The sequence below is a fragment of the Elgaria multicarinata genome, chromosome 3 (genome assembly GCF_023053635.1).
Source record: "Elgaria multicarinata webbii isolate HBS135686 ecotype San Diego chromosome 3, rElgMul1.1.pri, whole genome shotgun sequence".
NCBI classification, from domain to species: Eukaryota; Metazoa; Chordata; class Lepidosauria; order Squamata; family Anguidae; genus Elgaria; species Elgaria multicarinata.
In genome coordinates this window covers 48,711,745-48,738,308 of record NC_086173.1, presented here as the reverse complement: position 1 = coordinate 48,738,308, position 26,564 = coordinate 48,711,745, and the positions used below count along the sequence as shown (strand labels likewise).

General features: G+C 43.3%; 2 protein-coding genes across 2 annotated transcripts; both read left to right on the top strand.

Moving 5' to 3' along the window:
• The first annotated feature begins 4,418 nt into the window (after positions 1–4,418).
• Positions 4,419–7,959, top strand: PPP1R27 (protein phosphatase 1 regulatory subunit 27). The gene is made up of 3 exons (XM_063120163.1): positions 4,419–4,864; positions 6,090–6,240; positions 7,184–7,959. Exons 1-3 carry the CDS (start codon positions 4,687–4,689, stop codon positions 7,305–7,307), a joined length of 453 nt encoding a protein of 150 aa, XP_062976233.1. The 5' UTR covers positions 4,419–4,686; the 3' UTR covers positions 7,308–7,959.
• A 2,473-nt stretch (positions 7,960–10,432) lies between these two features.
• Positions 10,433–15,273, top strand: MCRIP1 (MAPK regulated corepressor interacting protein 1). Its single transcript, XM_063120162.1, has 5 exons — positions 10,433–10,512; positions 11,179–11,239; positions 11,850–11,968; positions 12,450–12,551; positions 14,242–15,273. Exons 2-5 carry the CDS (start codon positions 11,232–11,234, stop codon positions 14,304–14,306), a joined length of 294 nt encoding a protein of 97 aa, XP_062976232.1. The 5' UTR covers positions 10,433–10,512; positions 11,179–11,231; the 3' UTR covers positions 14,307–15,273.
• Positions 15,274–26,564: the final 11,291 nt, after the last annotated feature.

The window sequence follows — 26,564 nt, the reverse complement described above, 5'->3', positions numbered from 1 at the left end:
TACTGGGACAAAACTACATGCAATATCTGATCCACCCACCCACCCATCCATTTTTGAAATGATAAAATCCAGCTGCTATCCCGATCTGTCTCCTACCCTAAGCGAAACACACAAGTTCCTTGCTAGGAAAAGAACAGGGCAGTTTTTATATTTGCAAAGGGGGAATTAATTTTAAGTGGCATACAATTGAGCAGCATTACCTACTGGTTGGAGAGAATGACCCTGAAAATGCCATAATTAAGTGCCTTTAAAGCAGCTTGTCAATGTTATCACTTGAGATTTTAGTAAGTGGGTCTACTATTAAGCATTGGTACTTCTCGATTTCGGCTGGTTATATGCTCAAGCAACCCTGGGAGGCAGGTTGCTATTCCTATTTTACAGAAGTGGTGCTAAGGTGGTGGCTTGTCTGATTCGGCAACAGTCATGGTAGAGTTGGGCCAAGGTCTGAGCACAATTCTGCCTCTGTTGGCCTGCATGCAACTTTCCCTGGTCATTCTGCATGTCAGAAAGTACTTTAAACAATAGTCCAATTATATTTTCTTCTACTAAATATTGCTTTTCTGACAAGATGGCAGTTTCATAAAATTGTCATCTCCTATGCAAGCCTTTCCCAACCCAGTGCCCTCCAGGTGCCTTGGACTATAATGCCCATCATCCCCAGCCAGCATGGATGTTGTAGTCAACCCACCTGGAGGGCAGCCAGTTGGGGAAGGCTGGCCTATGGAATAGGGATTCCCTTGATGAGGCAACATTAAGCTCCAATGTGGTATCGCTGTATATCCATCTGGACAGAATTTTTAGCTATAGTTGGCATTAGTGATTTTTGGGGGTTGGCTATAGAGGTCTTCGTGTCTTCTGAATTGAAGTAAGTTGTTTGCTCCTGTAAGCTGCGCTGACATCTGCATTTCCTTTCTCCCCCAAGATTAATCAGAGTGTATTAATCTTCAAGACTCACCCGAGTGTGTCTCACTCTGTGTGTGTGTGTGAGTGTGTGTGTGTGTGTGAGAGAGAGACGCTCTTGACCAAACTGCCAGAAAAGGACAGCGTCATTAGATAAACTTTAGGACCATCAAAGTAGAAAGCAGATTCTAAAGGTCATCGAGCTTTGACTTCTAATTCAAAGAAATGGTTTCCAGAGAAGCATGTACTGTGCAGCTATTACCTGTCAAATGCAGGAGGTCCTGACAGGGGTCAAGCTTCTTGGCCACTTCAATAGGAATTGTTTTTGTAAGCAAATATGCCATTCTGTCATATGATGGGAGTGAGGGTACCTCCTCCCTCACGGAATGGCAGCACTAGCTAAGGAAAACAAGCTGCTGCGTGTTGATGGAGGGTGGGAGGGAGCGAAGGAGCTAGCAGAAGGCTTGTTTTCTTGCTCTGCTCAGTTGGGGGGTCGGGCACGTTGGGACTTGGACTCAGATCCCTCCCAAAATAGTTTATGCTTCAATAGATTATTCCAAATGCCTTTCCACTACCAGAATTGCACAGATGTGCACACATCTATATGATGGCAAGGGCACTAATTTTCTGTGAAATCTACACTTGCTCTAGCAGGGTGGACAGAAGCAGGCTATGTAGGAGCAGTGGGTTTGGGGGGCAACGGGGAGTGGGAGCTCTGCAGAGCAGTGATCTCCTGGCCCAAGAGTCCTTTTGGCTTCTGATCTTGGATACTCTGGCAGCATATGTGTCTCTTCAAGTTTTCTCTGCAATCGTGTCTGGTTTTTTAAACGGAAGGCACATTTCACCCCTCTTTCTAGCCCATGTGGATGACATGCATCGCTATGCGTTACATGAAAAGGGCACCCTGATTGCCTGAGTAAATGAGGCCAAATAACACCAGGTGCTTGTCTTTGGGATGAAGATTGTAGCTGTCTACAGCCTTCCCCCAAGCTGGTGCCCTTCAGATGTTTTGGATTTGAACTCCCATCAGCCAGCATGGCCAATGGTCAAGGACAATGCAAGCTGTCCAAAAAATCAGACGGGCCCCAAGTCGGGGAACGCTAAGCTAGTCCGTAGCCCAGTCATATTCTCATTCTGAAGTAACCTTGTCGCAGTGCTGTGCTTTGCAATATTAAAAGGCCAGCAAGGGTCATTGCTACAGTGCATGTCGGCAGGGGGTGTCTTCATCTTGCAAACCCAGAGCCATACAAAACAGCCGTGGGAAGTCTTGTTACAACTACTTGCTGTTACACTGTTTACCTTCCGGTGCCTGCTGAGGAGCCCAAGTAAAGCAGATGACTGATACCGTTTTCATACCAGAAGCAGCTGTTTTGCTTATTTCTTCATGAGGAGGAAGAGTCTAACACTCTTCTCATCAAGTTGCTCTACTGGGGATGCTTTCTGGGTGGTGCCGAACTATAAAGAGGGGGGGGGCGGGGAATGTCATGGACATAGTCAGACCGTCCTGAACCTAGTACTTCTCGAATCAACAGGCTGCTATAAGAGTATAAGTCATGTCTCCAAGGTTCAGAGGTGTTTTTCTATGGTACTTTTTGAATTCAGTATGTGTGTCTAGTTGCATTCTGTGAGGAAGAGGCTGAAATGGGTGGAACTAAGTTAATGTGGAGAAGAAGAGGAATATGATTTATACAGTATTCTCTTTTAAAATGTGATTTATATCCCTTCTTTTACACCAAGCTGACCCTGAAGTTCCTAATAAAATAGAGGTAAAAACAAAGCTTTTATCTAGTAAAAGCTCTGCTTAAGGTCAAACCTGAAACCTACATAGGCAGTTCTCCTGTGTTTGAAAAATCAAAGTGGCTACAAGTCTTCATCTTTCAGTTCTTAAAGGGAAGGACATCTTTACTTGACATAGCACCAAATCCATGTCCTGTGGCTCCAAGACCTTGGGGCTGTCTAAAAGCACAGAAAGCCCTGGGGTGGGTCCGCGGTGCTGCTGCATCAATTATATGATGCAGCACCCACCATGCACCCACCTGGGGCTTTCTGGTGAAGCTGCAAAGAAAAAAAGTCAGGGACTTATCCGACTTTTTTCTCTGGAGTGAGGTGAGTACGATGCATCCGCTGTCATCCTCGCTCCTGAGGCATGGCCAGGCAGATGGCGATCCCTGATTGGCTGCCGTCCTGCTGGGCAGGGGGCAGGCCCAGTGGGCTTAATGGCTGCTGGAAAGCCCACACTGTTTCCCTTCACGAGGATTACTCGCTGCCACCCCACACCAGTGATACTGTGGGGCTTGGCGGTGGAGCAGCACCAACGCAGTGCTGTGAAGACAGTCCCCTTGTTCATAGTCCCCTTAACCACAGCAACCCAGTAGTTATTTTAATAGAGAATAGAGTCCAATCTTCTGTAAAATGGAAATGCTGCAGAAAATAAAATATGCCTGTTAATACAATATAAGCATTTGATTTTTTTAAAAGGCAAAATTAAGACTTTTAATCAGGCTTGTGTGTAGTATGGAACTGTGTGTGAGACCGTCGGGAGGGGGAGGACTAGATTTGACCTCCAGGCCTGAGGTTCAGCACTCCTAATTTAAGGGGACTCTTGTACGCAGTGCCATGCGCCCTCATGCTGCTCTCCAAAATCTGTGGATTGGGGCAAATAGATGATTTGCATTAATGCTTCCCCTCCCCTTATCCCTGCTATTCTTTCATGGCAATAGGGCTTGTTTCATTGGCCATGCTACCTAATAACGATGGGAGTTGCAGCCCAACACATCTGGAACTGTGCACCTGCTTAAACTGGATTAGGTTCTGCCCTAGAGGTACAGGGAGGGACTTCTTTGTTTTGCATTGATACACCATTGCAGAATTTGTGTGTTGCAGAATTTAGTGATAGCTAAAGGGTGTCAAGAGCTAAGAATTGGTTGCTCCCAGTAGCTGGGATAATAACGCTGTAATTTCCATTCATGGGTAACGTTTCTTTGTTTCTACCACTTCATTTGCTAACATCTTTGGATATCCTCATTCCATAACATAATGAAATGCAGCAAGTTGGAATTCTGTAGTTTAAGAAAATGCTGTGTTTTCTGTAAAACATGAAGTTTGCTGTTAATGTAATTGAATTCTGTTTCACTGTAGAACTTTTTAACTCCTAAAGAATGGTGGCTTCCTGGACATTTCTCTCCTCTTGGAGACTGACTGGAATGTACACTTGAGTACTGGAACATCCTACAATGGCTACAAACTGCTTTCCCAGACCAAAGGAAACAGTAGGTCTTGCAAAGCGTAGTTTGCAAAATCTGAGGCTCCTGGGTGCTGTGATCTGCACATGCAGAATGTGGAGCAAGCTTGACCCGTTGACTATTGCACATCGACAGGTGGGCCGTAAACTGATACTCTGACTTGTGCTCCAGAGGGGGAGGCTGGAGGGCAGGGCAGCTCAATTACAAAATCTCATGGCAAATAGCATGAGCGGAGTGCCCTCAAAATAGCCATAGGGAAGCTATATAACAGGAGGCATTTCTAGAAATTGTCAGTCCTCACCAAGAGATCACCACACATGTGCAGTGCTGTTCAAGGGAAGTCCCGAGAAGAACTGAAAACTATAGCAAGTGTCCCTTCAGCCTCTTAGTTACAAGCATTTGGGAGGAGCGGATCCTTTGATTCTGAAAGCACTGTTGTATTTTGGCACATCAACGTTGTATAGGTTGCTGCGGGCCTCTTCTCATTCCTCAAGACTGTTTCCAGGTGTCCTTGTCGCTTGCTCTCCTTCCTTCCTCTACCACGATGAAGTATTACTACCCAAACACACTTCCCAGGTATAGGCGATATGTAAGAAGCCTAAAGACTGTGCGTTTCCCCAATGATGTTCTCTTCCAGGACCACATTCGCCAGGGGGACCTGGAGCAGGTGGGGCGTTTCATCCGGGCCAGGAAGGTCACCTTGGACACCATCTATCCATCTGGTAAGTAACGTGGATAGATCTAATTGTGGGTGGGAAGGTTGCTGAGTAGGGCGAAGCGTTAGCAGCTGGCCCACCCGGGGGCAGACTGTGGGTCACGAACTAGATCAGATGGTGTGTTTTTTTCCTAATTGAGGAAAGGTACTCCCTCTTATTTCTCTATCTCTTTGTGTCCTTCAGTCGCACCAATAATGGGGAGCCATGCAACCTGAATTCTTTTGGTAGAATCAATTCCTAGGGAATAGCTGCTTGGAACCCTATGAAAATGTACAGCATTCTCCAGATGAGAGCATAAGGCCCTTTGTTAATCTGTAAAGCACCTCACGTGGATAAAATATATAAAAAGGAGGAGTGGTTAGAAGAATATCCCAAGAATATGTGAGGTGGCAGTGGGGGCAGTTAGAAGAATCCCAACATATATTGTTTTTTGTATGTCACTTAGAAATGTATTTTAATGTCAGTAATTTATGAATGTCATTAAATATTTTTAAAATGGCAGTGAATAGAGTACCCCCCCCCCGACAGGAACACTCTGAGATGCATGCACACCTTTAAGGCTGACTCATTGTCCCTTTGAGTCATTTCTTCCAGCTATTATCTCACTATGAAAAGCTGTGCCTGAAAAAATGGTAGTACTAGTAAACTGTTTGGTAACCACAGAAATGTCAACAGCTACAGCTCTTGCGTCCAAGAAGATTGTTAAGTGAATTTGGTCCTTGCTGATGGATGCTGATTAGGCCAAGCTCAGCACTGCACTCAGTGGAAGCTTTGTCCAGAATATTCATGCTGTAAATGCTGGCCTTGATTTAACTTTCTCCCCCTTTTTTAATGAACTGTTTAATTCCCAAAGAGGTTTCCAGAACATATTCAACCCTACTTAAAAGAATAACTTTTGTTTGCCCATGCATAAGACCCTGAGCCAAAAGGGGTCCCCTCTTAAAGTGCCTTCCCCCCCGCCCTATTTCTTCTAAGCTTAAAAAATGAAAGTCAAATGCCCCAACCCTCACCCCGGTCTAATTTTGTGAGAAGCATGTTGTAGAATAGTGAAGGTCTCTGTCTCAACTTCCCAATTTGAGGATTTACTCTTCATTGGATTTTCCAAACCACGTATTAACCTAGCAAACCCCTATTGAGGAAACAATGCAGAGGAATGTGCCCACCCCCTGCTCCTGGGACACCACTGCTAGGATCCACAGACTGCTGCTGATGTATCACCTTTTCCTATTAGGTATGGCTGCCCTCCATGAAGCTGTGCTCTCTGGGAATCTTGACTGCGTCAAACTCTTGGTGAAATATGGTGCTGACATCAATCAGAAAGATGAGGATGGCTGGACGCCTCTGCACATGGCTTGCAGTGACGGTCATGCTGACATTGCAAGGTCAGAGATGCCAGATTATGTTTACCCCTTTTTTCCACTTGTCCAGCTGTGCCACCCTTTTGACAGGCAAAGTTTGCTGACTCCACGGACCAGGCAAACGGGGAGGGAAGAAGGGTGCTAGGATGAGAGTTTGAGGTGATGAAAATAAGATCCTTCTGCCTCCGAACATGGGATGGATGACCTTGTATTCCAGACAGCACTAGTCCTCAAACACCAACAATAACTGTGGCATTTTGTTTCGCATTAAGTAATCAGTGGTATTGCCCAAATATAAAATGCGTCATGGAAGGAAAAGATGAGAGTGGAAACCATCTATACAGAAACTAGGACCAGATCTACACTAAGCAGGATATAACACTTTGAAAACGTTTTGAAGACTGTATAGGGAGTGTCTCCTGGGCCCCAACAGTTGTCACTACTGTTATAAACCATTTTAAAGCAGTAGTGTAGAACCTGCCCAGATCTCTTTATGGAGAGAGGACAGCTTTACTTTGAATCTAAGGAACAATTCACAATCTCTTAAAGTCCTCAATACCATCTTGTACACAAATGCATAGGGGAAAGTTAGCATGTATGAACTGGACTGTGCATATGCATTTATTTGATTCTGGCTACAACCTTTCCAGCAGCTGTGATCACAGAAACAGCTGCTGGTTCCCTGTGTGTACAGCCGAGTTCATGGCAACTTTTTTCTCCATATGGTTGGATACATGTGAATACGATTCCACAGAGAAATGTGAAAAGTGTGAATTGACCTGAAGCAGGACTTTGAGTATTGGTGTGCCTCTAAGGCAGATTCCTGTTGCAATTCCTTGAGCTGAACCACAGATTTCCACTGGGTCTTGCAGAATATAATGCTACCAGCAGGGGTGGAATGGTGTTTTTCGTTGGGTTAGGTCAAATCAGCACCCCTTCATCATCTCTTCTTTCTTTGAACCTGCAGGTACCTTATCTCTCTTGGGGCCCAGCGTGATGCCACTAATGATGAAGGGGAGAAGCCATCTGACCTGATTGACCCTGAGTACAAGGACCTTGTAGAGCTTTTCAAGGCAGCCCGAGTGGACTAAGCTTCTACCCCTCTGCTCTTTCCCTTGTGGAATCCAGTCTCCATGGCAGGCAACCACATGTGTGCATGCAGGAAGGAGGCTAGCAAAGTTGCCCCTACTAGGTTGGCAAAGGAGTGTATGGACTCCTAAAGAGACCACAGTTTGACTGTCTTGTGTATGTATGAGACTGGCTTCTTCGGGGTTTCTCGGAGAGCTGTGCTTGGGATACCCCTTCAAAAAGCAATATAACCTTTTCTACTATGGCCCATTGTCCAGTACCTGCTGGAATCAGGCTTTAGCTAAAATGGGTATAATGGCTGGGACATACTGATGGCACTGTTGTGCGTGAGGTTCATAGAGGTGGTCATGAGCAGAACTGGACTGGGTACCAATTTGTGCAAGCATTCATCTTCCTATTCCCATCTGGCAATGACCATGATTCTGAACAGTGCTATCTTAGCAACGTTCAAGCTATTTTCCTGAAGAGTCCTTACAAAATTATAACAAGAAAATAGCCCCAACTTCAAGCTGGCATCTACATATGGACTATTCTAACAATGTTGTGTATAAAGTCTTATTTTCAATGTTTGCTCATGCTAGATTTGCTTTTCTACTGTATTTTTTATGTGGTTCCAAAACAGCTTTTTATTTTTTCAATAAAGTAATTTCCAAACCCTCGGTTTCTTCTTCTTCCTTCTACTCTCACACAAAGATAGCCACACCTTCATGTGGTTGCATCTGTTGAATTGCTTTGGTTTTGTCCCTTAGGGAGTCCTTGGAGTCTTCCTTCCTTCCAGAATCTATATTCACATGGGGAGAGGGACATTCAAATATTGAATCTGCAGATTAATTCTGGTGCCCAAAGAAAAGCAGAACAAGAAGCTGGGAATAACTCATCCATAAAAGCTCTAATTCATGCACACCTAGCTGCCTATCACTGATGGTGGTGTGTGTGTGTATTAGCCTTGAAGTTGTCCTTAGCGGAGTTGTCTTTAATGCGGAATTATGCCACTTGAATACTTTTGCAGCACTTATAATATGCAAGGCACTATTTGAAATCTTTTGGGAAGGCCGAGGGGTTGAAAAGGCAGTCCATGTAGTTGGATAGTTACAGGAAAGGTATTGGCCCTCAGTGCCGCTCTTTTGGAGTATTTCTGCTACTAATCATCTGATGGTTGGTACAGAACAGAAAATAATTGGGCTTCCTGTAATTGGGACTTTTTCCTGTGGCTTCTCATTTCTGATGGGTTTCAGGCATGGATGGTGATGGTGGTTCTGCAGCAAATCACTTGATTTTATTTATTTATTTATTAAACTTATATACCGCTCCCATAGCCAGGGCTCTCTGGGCGGTTTACACAGTACTATAATGAAATCTGTGCTCTTTTTTCCAAAAGGATTTGAGTTGTTGGCTTTAGTAATGACTTGGCAAATGAGTGAACTAGGGAACTAGGTCTTGAGAAAATTAGATGTAGCATTCCTTGGAGCAGAGTCAATGGTTGGACATTGGTCTACACTCAAAAGATATCAGTTAAGAGTGCTAGAAAAATCTCCTGAAGCAGATAGTTTGTCTCCTGGTGAAAACCAATACTGGCTTTGACTCAGCATGGTTTGATAGAAGTAGGCCAACTGGGGTCATCTCTTGATTAATGCCTTAGGCTTCCAGCAGACAAATTCATGTATCTCTGTAGTGCCCATTCAGAAACACACACCCCTGAGTTATAGTCAGGGTTTAAGTCTGTGATTGCCTTGCGCAAGCATATCACTGGACACAGTTCAATATCTTGAGAATCTCAGCTTTAATGGATTTTCTTAGGACAGGGCTAATAAACAGGCATGGATAATGGCCAGTAAGATGATCTCAAGGGAGGTGCCAAGTAGGATTATCCTGGAGGCAGTCAAGCAGCATTACTGACATGAGCTTTTGACCTCCCCTCCTGTGCAGTGTATGTCCCGCCCTCTTTATGAGTATCTGAAGACTGCAGACTGGCATGTCAGGCTCTCTGCATTGGACTGGTTTGATTGGTTAAATTCATGTGGCTTTTCAAAAAGTTAATTGAAACTTTAGCTAAAAGGTTACTGATGATGAGCTGAACTATGGTGAGTGTGAATTTCTTCTTTCATGCTTCTCCTCCAGAAAGTTCATAGGGAACTTTAAAAAGCTTCTGGATCGTGAATGGATGGGTAATGATAAAAACCCATTCAAATTGTAGTAAATTTAAATTACCATGTCTACTTTGAAGTTCCATTGAGTTCAGTGGTACTTACTTAGAAGATTGCCGCCTAAAGAGGAAGAAGAAGAAAGCCCCGTTTTGTGTTACTTGTAAAAGTAAATATTAATTTTTGTAGCCTCCTGCCCCATCCTGAAGGCTTGGGTATGTACCAGAACAAATCTTTCCCCAGCATAGCAGAATAATTTATTCATAGGCATTTCTTTGCCTTTCTGCCTTTAAAGACTAGCACAACAAAAAGCAGAAGAGGGGCATTTTTAGGTGGAAAGGGCATTCTAAACAATGTACGTAGACACGGGAAATGTTAAAGCATGTCATATGGGAAAACGTCCTAAAGTTTTTTTCTTTTAATACTGATTATGAAAACAGGTTTACTAGAAAAGCCTCAAAGTCCGCTCTGGCCTCAACTTGGACACAAAGTAAAATGGAGCGAAGTTGTATTTATAATGTTGGCCTGAGCCTGGCCACGGACACTCCTCCAGCCAAGGTTTCTACCCTATGATACCCCCCCCCTCTGCCCGCCCTCTTTTGGGCAGTGAATGAAGGCGCTTGACGCTGCAAAAACTCTCCCTGAGGGAAACGGGATCTCTCTTCTTTGAGGAAGTCTCCCTCACACACTGGCTGAGTTCGGACGACACGCTAATCAACACTTAATTTCCATTTTGTTCCTATTACCACCACCCGCCCCCGTCGATTAGCGTGTCCTCCGAACTCAGCTACTGACTTCTGCCCCGCTCATTTCCCGGTTTGTAGGGGTGGGGGGAGAAACCCTCTTCCAGAGCTTGCCCCGGGTTCCCGTTTCCATGGTTTCCTCTCCCCGCTCCCTGCCCTGCCGCTCCGTTCCCATGGAAACCGCCTCCCTCGGGTATACGGTATAGGGACTATCCGGACTCAGTCACCCGCAGTGCGCATGCGCAGCCCGGCCTAGGCGCTCTCTTCCGCCCCGGGCCTGGCAGCAGCGAAAGGAACCGGGACCGGGACTACCCCGGGCCCAGGTAAAGGGAATTAGGGGAGGGGGCGCGCGCAAGGACGAGAGGGGCGCTCAACCCGCCCCCTTCTCGGAACAGAGCGCCGTGGGCCTTATTAACCGACCCCCATGGAGACATTCCTTTCCATTATTATGGGCCTAGCGCGACACAAACACCACGTCGGCTGTGGGGCGGAGGGGGAGGAGGAGGAGGAGGAGGAGGAGGTGGGGGGAGACGAAAGGGAGCGAAAGTGTGGCTTTCGGCCTCTCCCGCCCCCGCGGAAACTCTACAACCCTCTTTCGTGGCTGGGGAATACCCGGGATCGGGGCGGGTGATGTCCAGGGAAGTATTGGGATAAAGACAGCTCCAAGGCTCAGGTGTTTTGGGGAGCAGCCAGGGCCCTGTGAGTTCTGGACTCGGAGGGCGGGTTTTGTGGTTCTGATGTGTTCCGGAGGCTTCCGAGCTTTTGGCACGTTTAGGGATTCTAGCGATGTGGTGTTGGAAGGGCGGTAGGGGTATTGATGTAATTAAAATATGGTTAGAATTCTGTCCTCTTATGACTGTAAAATGCGGCATCTCTGTACATTCAGGGTGCCTCAATTCTTACTCAGTTACTGGAGTAATTTGCTCCCCTCGCTAACGTGATTAATGGGGGTCCATCCTCAGTTAGCTCAGTGTCTGTCTTTGTTCTAGTGTCGGCAACCCACGTATCCAGTGCTTGGACCAGGGCTGGGCAAGAGGCAGCCATGACAAGGTGAGAAAGATAGGGTTATGAGAAAGGAACTTGATTCAGTGCTATGCAGGCTGTCAGAATATCTGGTCCCGCATTGATTTAGTACTTTTAGACTGCAATACTGAATCTTTCAGTGGTGGTGGGGATGATGATGGGACCATTTGTGCATCTAGAATTGTTCTGTGTTGCTACCTGTGATGATGGATCAGGAATGGTTTGGGCAGTAATGTTAAATGGATACTATTGATTGAACCATATGATGGAAGCATATGGGAGTCCTTTATATTATATTTTAGTGCTTCCCCACTTCTCATCTAGATTTGCTTGATAGCCTTTGAAAAGTCATCTCCTTCATGATTCTATTCTTTATGTGTATAACAATCATTCTTGAGTTGTGAGCATAAAACAAATAAGAACATCAAAGCACTTTGTTCATGAGAAAGTGTTTCGTAAATAACAACCAAAAAGAATAGCCCTCATCTGTGTTGGTTACACATCTCTGAAAATGAGTAAATAACAACTGAATGGTCTAGACTATAGGATCCTTTTACCAGACCTTTATTATAAAACTTGCACTTTTGCATCTTTATTTGGTGCAAAGATCAATATCTTGTATTATCTCTTCTTCCAGCTCCCCTGTCTCCAGAGTTGTTTATAATGGCAAGAGAAACAGCAGTCCTCGTTCCCCAAGCAACAGTAGCGAGATCTTCACTCCTGCACATGAGGAGAATGTGCGCTTCATCTATGAAGGTGCAATGTTTACATTTGAGATGGTTGACCCCAGCAGTTGCAGCTTCTCCGCAGTGTCAGTGACACACTATTCCACCTCATACCCAGTGTGTTTCTGATCTTTTTCTTATTGCCAGTTCTAGTGTTATTTTTCCCTGCTTGTGCATTTAAGACAGGATAGGTAAATGGAGAAAAATGGCTGCAGATGAGATTCTTTTAAAAGTCAGAATGTTTAGAAATTATTATGATGCTTGGAACTAAGAGATCAGTGTTGTTAGTATTGTAAGTCAGACCCTCCTCTGATTTTTCATTCACTATTACAAACAGCTGAGCATTTGGTTATTGTTCTGTACTTGATTCTTAAAAAAACATTTCCATTAGTAAAGATGGAACCACTGCATACTGTGTAGGAGTTACCAGTCGTCTGGACCAAGGGAGAGGATTCTTTAGTCTTCATATGAAGTTTTTCTCTCTCCTTTCTTACTGTTTCCTTTTTCTGTAGCATGGCAATGTGTGGAGCGGGATCTCCGCAGCCAGATGGCAGGTGGCGAACGGGGACTTGTGGAGGAGTATGTGGAGAAGATGCCAAACCCCAGTCTGAAGGGTGAGTTTCCTTTTGCCAGCTGCACCCTTTCACAGAGAGGCCTGATTTACCCATGGTTACACATACTTGGATTACTCTAATGCGCTATATATGGGATTGCATTTGAAGACCATTCAGAAACTTTATTGGGTCCAAAATGCAACTCCAAGAGTCTTAATTGAAACCCATTGCTCAGATCATGTAACTCCAATACTTGATCATCTTTATCAGCTTCAACGGTATTTCTGGGATTGGTTCAAAGTGCTGGTATTGACATTAAATGGCTTGGGACTAAGGTATCTAAAGGACTGCCTTTTTCATTAAGAACTTACCCATTCACTCAGGTCATCATCTGAGATCCAGGTCCACATTCCTCAACAGTTTGTCCCAGGCCCTGTAATTTTCTGCTGTGGGAAGTCCATTTGTTCTCAGCCCTATTGGCCTTCCGTCATATGGTAAAAACACTCTTCTTCAGGAGGCCATTGGAAATGTGGAAAGCTTATCTGCCTGCTGCTGTTCACTGTTGATATCTTCTGCTTTTTATCTTTTCGGATTGTTTTGTATGTTTTGATAATTTGGTATATTTTTGTTGGTTTTCAATGTCTGCCTTAGCAACAAAACGATAGAGTAGAAGCATTTTAAATAAATAAATATGGGGGTCTAGACTTCTGTATAACCAAGATTGTGCTTCTGACTGCAAATCTTGGATGCTCTCCTGGGATCTTAAAAAACTGAATTTAGAGTACAGTCCTATGAATGTTTATGCTGCCTGAGGAATGCTGTGAAGTGTAGGACTTTTTTCCTATCTAAACATGCATAGGGTTGTGCCATTACTCTTTTAAAAAAATAGATGAATACAAGATTCTAGTATTTATGGTTCCAGAGATAAATGGGATGCTTTGTTGAATGGTCAGAAACCAAAGTATGTAAGTGTGTGGGATGTGCTTTGGGTAGTTCTTAGAGATTACCTTGACCTTTCCCAGGATTCTGCTGCCTTCCCCTTTACTGGTTCCATCTATTCCCTGCTTCACCATATGCCTTTCATCTTCATCAGCAAAATAATATGCAAACTCAGGGTGGTGGGTTGAAACATACTTTAAAATATATGCTATGAGAACATAAGACTCCTGTTGGATCAGACAATGGGTGGTATCCAGTTAATCCCTTCCATCAGCAGAATAGTGGTCAGACAGATGCCTCCAGGAAACCCACCTGCAGGTATGAAGATATATTTACAGCATCCATTATTCTGGGTTATACTACCTCTGAACATGCAGTACAAATGGTAATTAGTGGTTGATAGTGCTATCTTCCATACAATTGATGATTAGCTAGATGAATGCAAATGTACCTATTTTGCTCAGTCTTGTTTTACTTACACATTAAGAATTTTCTGGTTGCAGACATTAAGTTACAGTCCTGTGTACAATTCTAGACCCCTTAGATGTGGGTTGTAGTATTTAGTGCCCAAACAACTTATGGCTGGTTGTGTTTAGTAGTGCTGGGTAGAGGAACCAACTCAAGCTATATGATTAGATATTTTGAATATTTATAGCCTGGATTGGAACTTAGGGTGATAATTGTCAGGTGATAGTGGGTAATCTGGCATCTTTGTTTTTGCTAAGGCCAGAGGGAGTATTGATGGAAAGCAATGTGGATAGTCAGGAGTCTTATCCTAAATTGTCTCTCCTTTCTTCTTTTTTTTTGACAGCATTCAAACCTGTTGACTTGAGTGACCTAAAGCGGCGGAACACACAGGATGCTAAGAAATCCTAAGGTGGCCTGGCCTGGTCCAGCCCCAAGTGCTGGTGTGTGGCCACTGGTACATGAATTTGATGACTTTGTGTTGGTTTCCTCCTTTGGTCTGGATTGTGCCTGGGGCTGGCTCTGAACTTCCTAGGAAGGATAGGTTTCCTGCTTATCCTTCACAGCATTCCCTGGCCTGGGCTGCCTGACTTCATTCTACCTTTGGGCCCAGGAATTCTCCCTTTTCCTTAGTAAATGACGTGTTATACTGATGATGGCCAAGAGGCAGGTGTGAGTCCTGTCTGTCTGGGAGTGTGGAACAAGGCAGAAGAATCGGGAACCACCAGGTCTAGTCTCTCCCTATACCCCTCTTACAGCCCAGCCCTCCTTAGGGAGAAGCTGAGAGAGGATGATGGGACAGAAACTGTAAGGCTTACTGCAGTCCACCCTGTCAATACAACATGGGAATTTAGACTGACTCATCACAGTGGGCTCTTTGGTCTGGGGGTGGAAGGGTTATGTGCGATGATATCTGTATGTTATATGCTCAGCCTCTTGGATCGGTGATGGGGAAAGAGCAGAAAATAGAGGCTGATGATCCCAGGTACAGGTCTCCCAAGAGCAAACTCTCTTGGAATTCTGTTGTATTGGATAAAATTGAATAGCCCCCCCTTACCCTGTGCTGAGAATGTGCTCCAGGTTCTGCTGTCTTTACACCCTGCTGACTTGCAGCCCCAGCCAGGGGGCCAAGTGGCATTTCTGAGCTAGCCCCAGAGCCCAGCCCCCATGCCCCAGCTGGGCTGGGGACAGCCTTGGTGTGTGCTGGGCACTGGCAAGGGGTGGAAGTGCCCAGGGCCCAGGCATTGATGTCGGGGACCATACCCAGAGTGGGTAGGCAAGGGGCATGGTGGCTGTTCCTTTCCTTTTGTTATGTCCCCTCATGGTCTGTGTCTGTCTTTAAGGAGTGTTGTAAATAAAAGCTGGTTAGTCATTTTGACATTCTTCTGTGTGAATTTATGCTGCATCCTAGTTACAATCCAAGGAATAGAACTCACTTACTAAACCCTGAGATCCATGTTGTACTTGGTGTTCTCATCTGCCTCACCTGACCTAGAGTGAATTTTTTCAGAAATAAGGGGATTTGTTTGTTCTTGTTGCCCTAATGACAATACTTAAAAGACTGCTGTGTTTCTGGCCTGTGTTTCTCCATTGGTGCCCTGCTAGTTGCAGGTTTAGTCACACTTTGTAAGTTCTTCAGCCAAGTAGCTCTGTCTGACCTTGCTTACCTAACGCTATGCAACCCGTTTCTGTGGTTATGATTGTGTCATGCTTCTGGAAGGGTATTAAGCTTTCATTGTACAGTCCTAGAATCACAGGTAAAGGGAGCTATGAAATCCCTAATTATGCCTAATATTTGGCTACCTATTTTCAGAAATATTTACTATTGCTTCTTAAACAGGTGCTGTTTGATTCCATTCTGTTTCACTGTAGCTTACTTTCTACACCATGGAATGGTATTTACATCCTGTGAATGGGGTGAGATCACTGTGGAACACATGTTTCGTGTTAGGCATGAGATGACAGCAGATGTGAAGCAAGGGCTCTTGCACAGCTTGGTATTTCCTACATGTTCTGGTATGGTCTTTTCTGTTTGATTGGCAGTGGAACCCTGATACTTGGGTACTCTTTTCTGCATGATCACATTGGGTAATCTTAGCTGGCACCTTAAGAAGGGAGTGATTGTGTACATAGAGAGCTCTGTGGATTCATATGGAGATGTTCCAGGGAAACAGGATGGTGGAGACCTTTTGCTATGATGTGTGAAAACATCTGGGGCAGGTTAAAGTTGGTGCAAAGGTTTTCCTGCTTCTTGAAGCCTGGAATTGAGTTACTTTCCAGAATTAAGAGGAAGCTAAAATTATTTTCATAGTGTAATCTCACTGCAGATGATATTCTTGTCTAGCCGTCCCCAACCTAGTCCCTTCCAGATGGTTTGGACTGCAACTCCTATCACTCCTGACCATTGGCTATGCTTACTGGGGCTGGTGGCAGCTGTAGTCTGAAATATCTGAAAGGTGCTAGGTTAGGAAAGGCTACTCATTGCTGAATGGGAAAATCATGCAAATTCTACTAAAGAAAACTTAATCAGCCTATTGAAGTGTGGCAATGCCTGGTTCTTTGCTGTTCTGTGCATAGTTCAGCCCAGTCTGTGTTCCCAAATCTACCTTAAAACCGAGTTTGAAATCTTACTCAACTTTCTGAGTCCTTTCTCCATGTTTGTTTGAAGTGGATGATATTTGTGCCCAGTTTGGCCCATTTGTTTGCTTTAACCAAAATGCAACGCAACAAGTTGGATTAGAAAAGTATGTTTCCTGCCAACAGGCGGCACAAACACTGTAGATATGAAAGCAACATAAAGCATTCTGTCAGAATATCACATAGGCAATAGGAAACACAACATCTGAAACATCCAATGAAGGAAATAAAGTTTGGCTGTGGCTTGATATGGTAAATAAGGTGATCCTGCTTGTCCCTCAGTACCTTTAATTATGCACCCCCGCTCCCACCCTACTTCTACCCCATGTATTGCTGTGGTCTTTTTTCTGGCTGAAATATGAAGCCAAAATGGAAAACAGCCCAAGCTAAACAAAAAGGACAGTCTTCCAAAACATACTCAAGTTGTGACCCCTCACTAAGGATAGTCTTACATCCTATTTTGGAGGTTACTCCACTCCGTTAATTATTACTGCTGTTTCTGGTGTTCTCTTAGTTTATATTATAGTGTAGTGCTATCTCAGGAAGCACGGGAGGTTGCAGCCCCAAAAAACCTTGTGTCCTATCTCCCCCTCCTCTTCCTTCTTTGGGGAAAGTAGGAAGTTTAGAATTCTATGGCTGCACTGTTCACATTTATTATCTTTTACTTCCTAGCATTTGGATGTTTTTAGTCCACTACTTTCGTCATGGCCTAGAGAAGGAATGCTGTGCCTCAAAATGCTGTGAGCAATACATATTTAAAATCAGTGGTCCACGGGGAGGAGTCTGGGTTTAGGTTTTTCATAGATTTTGGTGTGCTACTTCTTAGCTGCCCTTGATTTCTGAAGACTTGTTTTCAAGTTTTCCCCCTCACGAAAGAGCTCAGATTCTCAAGATAGAATGGCTCGATTCTACAATGCAGACTGTAATCTATTTGTAATGCAGTTGCAGCCATACAATTGTTTACTTTGCCCTTGGCTGGCTGCTAATTTTTAACAGTGGCCCATATTTTCTTCTGTGCAATGGCTGAAGGGCCAATAACATGAGCTCTGCCCACTGTCTAACTCCTACAAAAGCCAAGACATGGCTAAAGGGCTCTTGAACATCTCCCCACAGAATGGTCACACAGGTTTTGACAGACCCTTCATTTAGGCACCTCAGCTGTTTACTAGCATTTCACTGTACCTTGCCTTGTGCATGGGAATGAGCAGCTGAGATGCATAATAAAAGGCACTCTGCTAAAGCCTTTTTTGCTGTTTACATTATGAAAAGAATTAAAGAGATCTTGGTCTGTGTCTCAGGGTGAAATTGCCTTCAAGGGTATAGTGCTTTTTTGGGAAATAATCCTGCTATCTTCCATCCACATTAGTGGGTTTGACATGGCTACGTGAGTAGGGAGGGTAGTGCACATGAGCTGTCTTTTCCTTCTTCTCCACCCAACTTAGGTTTATCTTTTTCTTTTTCATCAGTTATTAAATTTGTACTAAAGCACAATTCTGAAATTAAATACAAGCAAATGGTGCTAAAATAGTGACAAAGGCAGCAGGGTGGGTTTTTTAAATTACGTGTTTTTTTAAAAAATCATTTGCTAAAAATTTTTTTAAGCACCATTGTTTGAATAATTTAATTTTTAAAAAAGTATAGCCAAAAAGTGTTCTAGCCCGAATTAAACGTTTGAGATAAATAACTAAAATGGTTTATGGAACAGAGCCCACCAGAAAGATAACAATGAACATGTTCCAGTTGGCAATAGCTTTACCTGCATCACCATATACATCAAAACCATACTTCTTGGAAAAGACTGAAGACCAATGCTAAAGGTATATGCAGAGATACCACTTAAAAAGAGAAGAAGTCCAATTTTTCTGAGAACCAGAAAACGATGGAAGAAACAGCAAGAAACATAGGAGGACATAGATTGGATGATAAAATAATTTAGGTGCTCTGTAAACAGTGAGTGACAGAAGTGTGGTAGTTCCACATTAAACTCATGTGGAGGCTTGGAACAAAGTGTGTGTGTGTGTGTGTATCTTTGTGATCAGAAACTGTGTTGAAAAGCTAAATGGTAAGACTTTACAGGCTGGATTTTGCCTGTCGGCCTGCTTTGCCTTTTAACTTCCACTTACAGATTATTTGTTTTTATGTGATCCCACATGTCTTGTGTTCATATGATTCCCAATGCTGTGGAATTTGATGGTGCATAGTCATGGTCATTTGACATAAGCTTATTACTTCTTAACCAGCTCACCATACTCAGATAGTTAGGGTTGTGAAGTTTCCCCATCCTTTCAAAGTATAATTATGAGCAGTGGGATTCTAATCAACTTTTGTGATCGTGAGTGTGGAACTGGGAAACGAAGATCTTGCACATGAATTGCTATGGAACACAAATGTTTTGCCTTGTACAATCACACACCACATACATATAGGAGTATGGAAGTCCACTTAATGGCTCTGTAGTGACTGTTTTCTACACTAATGTGGTAACACAGTCCCCTGAAGGAGCACAAGATACCACTGTTGCTTTATGAGGGGCCTGGGATTTAAATGTTTCTATTAATACACCAAGATCTGTTTTCCTCCTTGGGTCCAGAGGATTTAATGCCATCTAAAGTATACTTACTAGAGGCAGAATTTTTTCCTTCCCTTCACCAAGACTGAACTCTGTCACCCTTGTCCATCATGCATCTCTTGAAATTCAATCCCATTTTCAGAACCTCAGCTGTGTAGTTTGTCATCTTTTCCCCTCTTGCATTTTGTGACCTAGATTTTTCTAGTGTGAGGGCCTCAGACCTTGGCAGAGTGAGAATTCCTAAGGTAAAGTATTTTTTAAAAAACAAGTGTAAGCCTTTGCAAGTATAACAAGGGCTTTTTTCCCCAGATGAAAAAAAAATCCTGGATTTTTATGGTGATTTTGGGTTAACACCATCCCTGGTGCAGTGCCAGTTGACAAAGAACATGGGTGCAGAACCTCTTTCAGCCTGAGGGCCGAATTGCAGCCATGGGCTGCATTCTAGTGAAAGTGGAACTGAAGGCAAAAGAGGCAAGGCTAAATGTCCAAAACATTTTATCTTAAAAGCTCATTGACAGTAACTAAGCCTTAGGAGAGGCATTTTGACCTTAGAATGAGGGACAAAGCTACACAAAAGCTATAAAACTGCCAAATGAGTAGTGCTTGGGGAAAGGGAGCATGGTCTTCTGAGGAACCCCAAAGAGCTGGATTTGGCCCCAAGGCCTGAAGTTTTGCACCTGTATGCTACAGGAAGAAAGCATCCCCTTGCCTTGGCAGGAGAGAGAAAAGACTTCCAAGAATTAAATATGGAGAAAATTGGACACTGCTAGTTGTTAAAATGGTGTCAAGACCATTGCAACTGGAAGAGGGTAGCTATCCTGTTTGACACCTTTTTGTATGCGTAAAAGCATTCATGAATGCTGTTATGCTTAAGTAGTACAACAAGAGTATTTGGCTTCTAAAGAAGCTTAAAATAATATGTCACAAAATGAGTTGGGTTGGGGGAAACTTGTCACTGTTGATGCCATGGACTTTTGTCTGGCCACACAGCATTTGTCTATTTTTCACAGCACTCATTATTGCAAAAGTCATGGTAGATGAGAGGAAATCTAATCTCAGCAGCAAAATATTGTAGCTTGATTATTAGGAAAATGCAATATGCTTGCAAGTGGCTTGGGGGCAGGGATCTCTCACAGCAAATGAGTAGTTAGTGCGCATTTGTTATGCTTAAAATTGTTACTTCAAAAGAGTCTAAAAATAGTTTGAGCACTGCCAAGAAACCCATCTAAGGAAATAAAAAAGGAGAGAGTTGATTAATCGTATAATTTAGTTTAATCCTGTGGAGAGTTCAGATGTGGCAGGGGTTCCCTAACATTGTCAGCAAAGACTCACCAACACAAAGAATGAAGTTTCTGTGTTGCATTCCCTAGGAAGAGGTGGGTGTGGCATGATGTTACTGTACCCAATCAAACACATGGGGTGGGGGGATGTCCACATTTCCCCATGCTAGTTGCTCTTTATCCATCTATGGATAAAAGTCACGTCTGTTTGGTGACTTTCGGCACCTTTCCCAAGCCTTGTTTTGTAATTTGGTAGGGTCAATGCTCTCATAATTCAACAGCAAGCGTTGTAGTTTTATTATGTAAATCCACTGCACTCTTAATAATTTGTGATAAAATTGTAGTGAAGGGTCTCTACATGTGTAAAACATGTGCAGAAAGGGGTGTGTAGTATCTGGAAGGATGTAGCTAAAACAAAGTGAAATGTTATAAAAATAGAACTAGGAACAATAATGTTCTTGTGGTCATAGATCAGCAGCCAAGATTCTGCAACAGAGGGGTGAATAAGGTGATCTGTAACCAGTTAGGGAAAGACAAAAGAGGGAACTAAACTTGTGTGGCAATCCATTTGTCTTTAATGGACCACTTTAATTTCCACTTGTAAAGCAGCAACTGATAAAATAATTAATTGAGAGGACTCCATCCCAGGTGGGTAGATCGAAACTGCCCTGAACAGGTTGCATCGCTTCCTTCTAGAAACACCTGTGGTCTATTTTCCTGTTTGTTCTTCAGCAGAACTTAAATAGCTTATCCAGCTGAAAATAAATAAACATAAAACTGAACTTTCTTCTTTCATTCCTGTTTTGTTCCTCAAGTCAAGTGAAAGGAGCCAAAATGTGATGCAATGCTCCTGTACTTCCATGATGTCTGCCTCTGCAGGGAAATATTTTAGATATAAATTTGTGGGATATTTCCTGTTTTGGCCAGAAGATGGTAGTGTTGGTACAAATTAAACATAAATAATTAGATGGCTAAAGCTGATTCTCATTTGGAAGTGAGTGGGCAACTAAGTAAGAAAACTAAGGCATCCCGGTCACAGTAACCTAAACAGTGCCAGACTAGATCAAGTTGATGGTCTGTCCAGCTAAGTATTCTGTCCTAGATGGTACTCAGAAAAATTCACAAACAGCATTAATATGGACAGATGTGATACCCTGTGATCTATCATCAGCGCCTATATAAATGCCAGGGTATTTGAAATTGAGGGTGGTTTGAGGCTGGTGCGAGCAGCTCGTGGTAAGGAGTAACTGACACCTGCATCACAGCCTAATTTCCAAAAAGTACATGGTTTATGCTGAGGCAGGTTAGTGATCATTAAAAAATAAAATCAAGGACTAAATTTTAACATGTTAGCTACCCCGCTTTTTTTAACATTTCTATCCCATCTTTTCTTGAAAGAGCTCAGAAGTGGCATACATGGTCCTTCACCCCCATTTTCTCCTCAAAACAACCCTGTGAAGTAGACTAAGGCTAAGAGATGGTGGCTGACCAAGTAACTTTCAGTGAGCTTCACAGTTGAATGGGGCCTTGAACCTTGGTCTCCCCAGTGCTAATCCCAAACTCTTAAATTCAAATAAAGTAAGTAAAAGCATTATATAGTTATGCCTAGTCTTGTACCAGCCTCCTTGCATTATTTGTTCCAGAAAATACCAGTAGCTTGTGCAGTCCATATTTGTTATTGAATCTCATCATCCTGTCTTGCGGTGGTCTGAGTTCTTGTATTAAATGTCTCTTCCTCCATAATAGGTACTAGTCATGTCTCTTAGCTTCAGAAATTACCATTTCAGCAAGTCTTTTTGCAGCCCCTTCCATTTCCCCCTCCTCTTTCAGTGTTTATTCTTTATTTGCGGTATTATTATTTTTTCTGTCTGGTCACCTATTTTTAAGAGAAGAGAAATCTTATCTCCTACCATCTTTCTCTCTGACTTGGTGGATGTTCCTGTTGTTTAGCAATCCCACAGTGATTTCCCCCTTTTGAAAAATAGTTTTTCACGCCTCAGCCAAGTTAGCAATGTCTGAAATGAACAGTGTTCGGCTGTATGCAAATGCAATGTGTGTATTTTTAATAAATGTAAATAAAGGGTGATATTTGTAAGAGGAAGAATTAGGCAGAACTTGTAAAAAATAAAGAATATTATTTTTAGAAGGGCACAATCCAGTAAAATAGTACATTGCGTTGAAAGCAGTTAAATGGGACTTAGTGGTATGAGAAGTAACATGTAATCAGGGAGCTTCCGGACAAGGCTTTTATGGGAGATCTAGACGGTGATGTCTTCCATTCATTAGACTCCACTTCCATCTCTTTTCCTTGTTGCAGAAAATCTGTTAAAGAAAAAAAAAGACAGAATTGCGGCATATGCCTTCTGATTGGTAGTGCTAGAAACCCTCTGTCTGGAAGCACCCTTGGTTCCTGGTTTCACATGCTGCTGATGCAGTTTGACATCCTGATCATGGGAAGCAGCAGCTAGCCTATAGAGGTACATATGACCTCCATGCCAGAGAGTCTACCATGATCCTAGACAAAAGTGTCTAGTTGTCTTCAAATATTCTTCCCAATTCCTTGTAAAAAGTCTTCTTGGTTGCTGTTTGAGCACATTATTTGTTGTCTACTGTCAAAAAGAAGAACAACTAATTCCTGTCGTTCAAGCAGCCCTTCAGATAGTTGAAGAGCAATCTAGTCATCTCCTTGTCAGTCAAATACTGATTACTTTTAAGAAACATGGCACCATTTTATTGATTTTGCAGACAGAAAGAGACAGTATGCCACCTCCATAAACACACAGAACAATCTGGACGGAATTTTTCAAATTAAGAGACAAAGTTATGCTTGAGTCATCAGTGTCCAAATAATGCCCATTATATATGTGTTTTATTTGATGTACATCTGTTTTGCTTTTCCCTTTCATCCATGCTTTAAAGTCACCTCTTAATCTTTGCTAAGCTAAACAAAGCCAACTTCAGTCTGTATTCAGTGTAGCTCCACTTGTTCTCCAATTATTCATCTCAGTGGGTGAGTGGAGAGAAGTTCTAGAAATCATGAAGTGTTTTTTTGACCCTAACTGTGTGAGAGGAGATCAAAGGACGTGGTTTGGTGAGTGAATTAACTAATGCACAAGGACCATTCTCAAAATATGAAGATTTCTTTATAGATGCATTGGAGCAGAAGTGGTGAATTGTTCTGGCCCATATTTCCCTTATGCTTAAGTCGGTCAGGTGCTGACCTGGTTTGCACATAATGGCTTGCTGTTTTGCAATTTAAAAATTCAAGTCGCAGCACGGGCATGACGCAGCTTGTCATTACATGTGAACCCAGTTGGAGTGGGGTTGATCAGGTGGTTAACAAGCCACCCAGATCGCATGGCCTGTTTTAGGGTTGCAGGTGGCTTGTAACCCACCCCAACGGCCCATCCTCACCAGGTTTGCATGTAATGTCAAGCTGTGGCATGCCCTTGCTGTGGCTTGAATTTTCAAAATGGTGCCTGGCACTGTGACAAGAAGCCCTGCAGGGAAATTGACCATTGGTGGCTTCTTGTGCAAACCAGCTCACTGAGAAATAAACCTCCATCCTGGGGAAGGGTAGCTCAAAGAACATGCTACATAGCTGTGTTTAGCTCTTTTCCTTCTTCCCTTAGGCAAAGCTGACAATGCAGAACAATTTTTAAAATTTTATTTTTGTTTATTTTTATTTCATTCATTTGTTTTAAGAATGTATAAGCTACACTTCCATCCACAAATCCTAGATCAACATGTTCTGTAAGACATGTTAGACTGATGACAGACTGAGACAGCCTCATGGTTGTCAAGTCATCCACGAAGTTCCGAATAAGTCCTCCTAAGGGCCCCCTCCTTAAATATTGGAATCCCCTGGGACAAGGGTTCTTGGGTTTGGCAACACCATGTCTGACACCACATCAGTCAGCTCAGATATGGAGACTAATGGGCAGTGAGGTGGCTGGTACACTAGCAGAATTCCTGGCCTATCTCTCTGGACTACCACCAGATGCAAACACTAAAACCCAGTGCATGAACCAAGTGGCCTTCTCTTAAGGAGATGGATTCCTTACAAATGACACCCCCAACCCCACCATGATACTACAATCAACATCTGAGGCCCTCCTCCAAGTGCCTTTTCTGAGAGGAGTTCAGAGGATGACAACAATGGAGAAGGCCTTCTCAGTGGTGGCCTCATCTGTGGAATGCTCTTTCCTGTGAGATCCATGTGGTGCCAACATTGTCATCTTTTTGGTGCCAATTAAGACTTCTGTACTTCCAGGCATTTGACAGCATATGATGGGATGTTTTAATTTTTTATAAGGTCCTGATAGTTTTATTGATTTTTGAGCTGTTTTAAATTCTTGAATGTGAAAGACTTAATACTATGTTTTATCATGCTGTGAACCACCTAGAGAGCTTTGGCTATTGAAGTGTAATGAATGAATGGCCCTCTAGCCTATGTTGGTGCTGTACTACATCCTCAGCTGGACAAAGTTGGAATAGATCTACATTTCCCACTTCATCAACCCAGGCCCTCATCTTGATGACCATTGATACTCCTTCTGACCATCTACATTGGAAGGAGTGCAGTTGAGGGCTTTCCAGGTGCTGCCGCGCCTGCCCACCCAAGCACTCACACGGCCGGGCCAGGGACGCCTTGGAGGAGTCGCACCCCCTCTTCTATGGTTAGTGGGGTTTTTAAGCAAAAATAGGACTGATGTGTGTGTGTGTTTAGCGGTAAATGCAAAAGATCACATTTACAGCTAATGGGGGGGAACAAGGGGGAGGAATGGGGTGCTACCTCCTTGGCAGGATTTCCAAAAAAAACCCCCACCTTTAATTTTTTTCCCCTTAACAAAGGAAGGCCTCCGCGGAGCCTTCCTCCAATCTAAAAAAGTCGGGGTAAGTACCCAACTTTTTTAGTGTGGAGCTTCGGGGCTTTGTCACTGGATCCCTTCAGAGTGGCGGCTACGTCATGTAGTTCACCTGCTGCCACTCTGAAGCAATCCAGGGGCAAAGCGCCCGTGTAGACGAGCCCCAGGTCAGGTTGGCCCTCTCACCAATGATTAAATTGTGGATAATTAATCATAGAATCGTTCTATCATGGACTGATCCTGGCATTCTAAATGCCCCCTTCTTCCCTTCAACTAGCTTTTCCAACCCCTGGCACCATGCCTCCCTCTGCCAATGCCTTCTGAAATTGCTGTGCCACTCCCTCCCCTCTCAGTGACTTCACTGTCCAGGCACATACTAATACTATTGGTTGATTAAGATGTAGTCAAAGAGTCAAGATACAGCCGAGTAAAATATTTAAAACCATCAGGTATCAAAACACTGTTATTCATAAAGTCCAGAGACTGTAAACTACAGAAACAATAAAAGCTGAAGTGATAAAGTGCTCGTCAGTAAAGTGCCCAAGGAATAGGATGCGAAAGGAGTAGAGGGGTCAGAAAGAGCCCCATACCAATCCAATAAAGTGCTACAGCATTAAGATATTAAAACAATAAAATGCTAAAGCAATAAAGTACAGATTGCAAATCAACACAGACTCTGGCAATATAATGATAGTACATAATGTTGTAGCCCTGAGACAAGAACCACAACAAGAACCTTTCCTCCGCTTCTCCCCAAATGTCACACAGGAAGCAAACCAAAGGCTGTGCCTCTGTTTCTCATCCAGGAAAAAGACATACAAAATCTTCCAGCTGCTGTTGAAAATTGCTTAGATTGTGTCCCTTGCCCTTATGAACACGCAAAGGGTGACCCCCACACATATACTTTTCAGGTCTGCCTCTTTGCAGTGACTTGCTGCCCACAATGGGCTCTCCTAATAACCTCACCCCCAGAAAGAAGTAAAAACTGTTGAGTCAAAGGTAGGTCACACAGGCAATTGACAACAGTCCCAGCTCCAGTCGCTCACACAACTCCATTCTGATGCACTTTTAACTCTCAACAATAACCCACCCAGCTACATGTGAGAAGATTCAAAGTCTATTGCATGTCTGCCTTGCCATTCCAAGGCACTTAATATGGAAAGCTAATTCCTCTGTAAGTTAGGCAGAGTAAAAGTAAGTAGCCTAAGGCTACTCAGCAAACTTTCTGGTTCAATAAGCATTTGATTCCGGACTTCTCACATTCAAATCCAATACTCTAACCACATCACTACACTGGCTATTCTTAAGCTAGGTC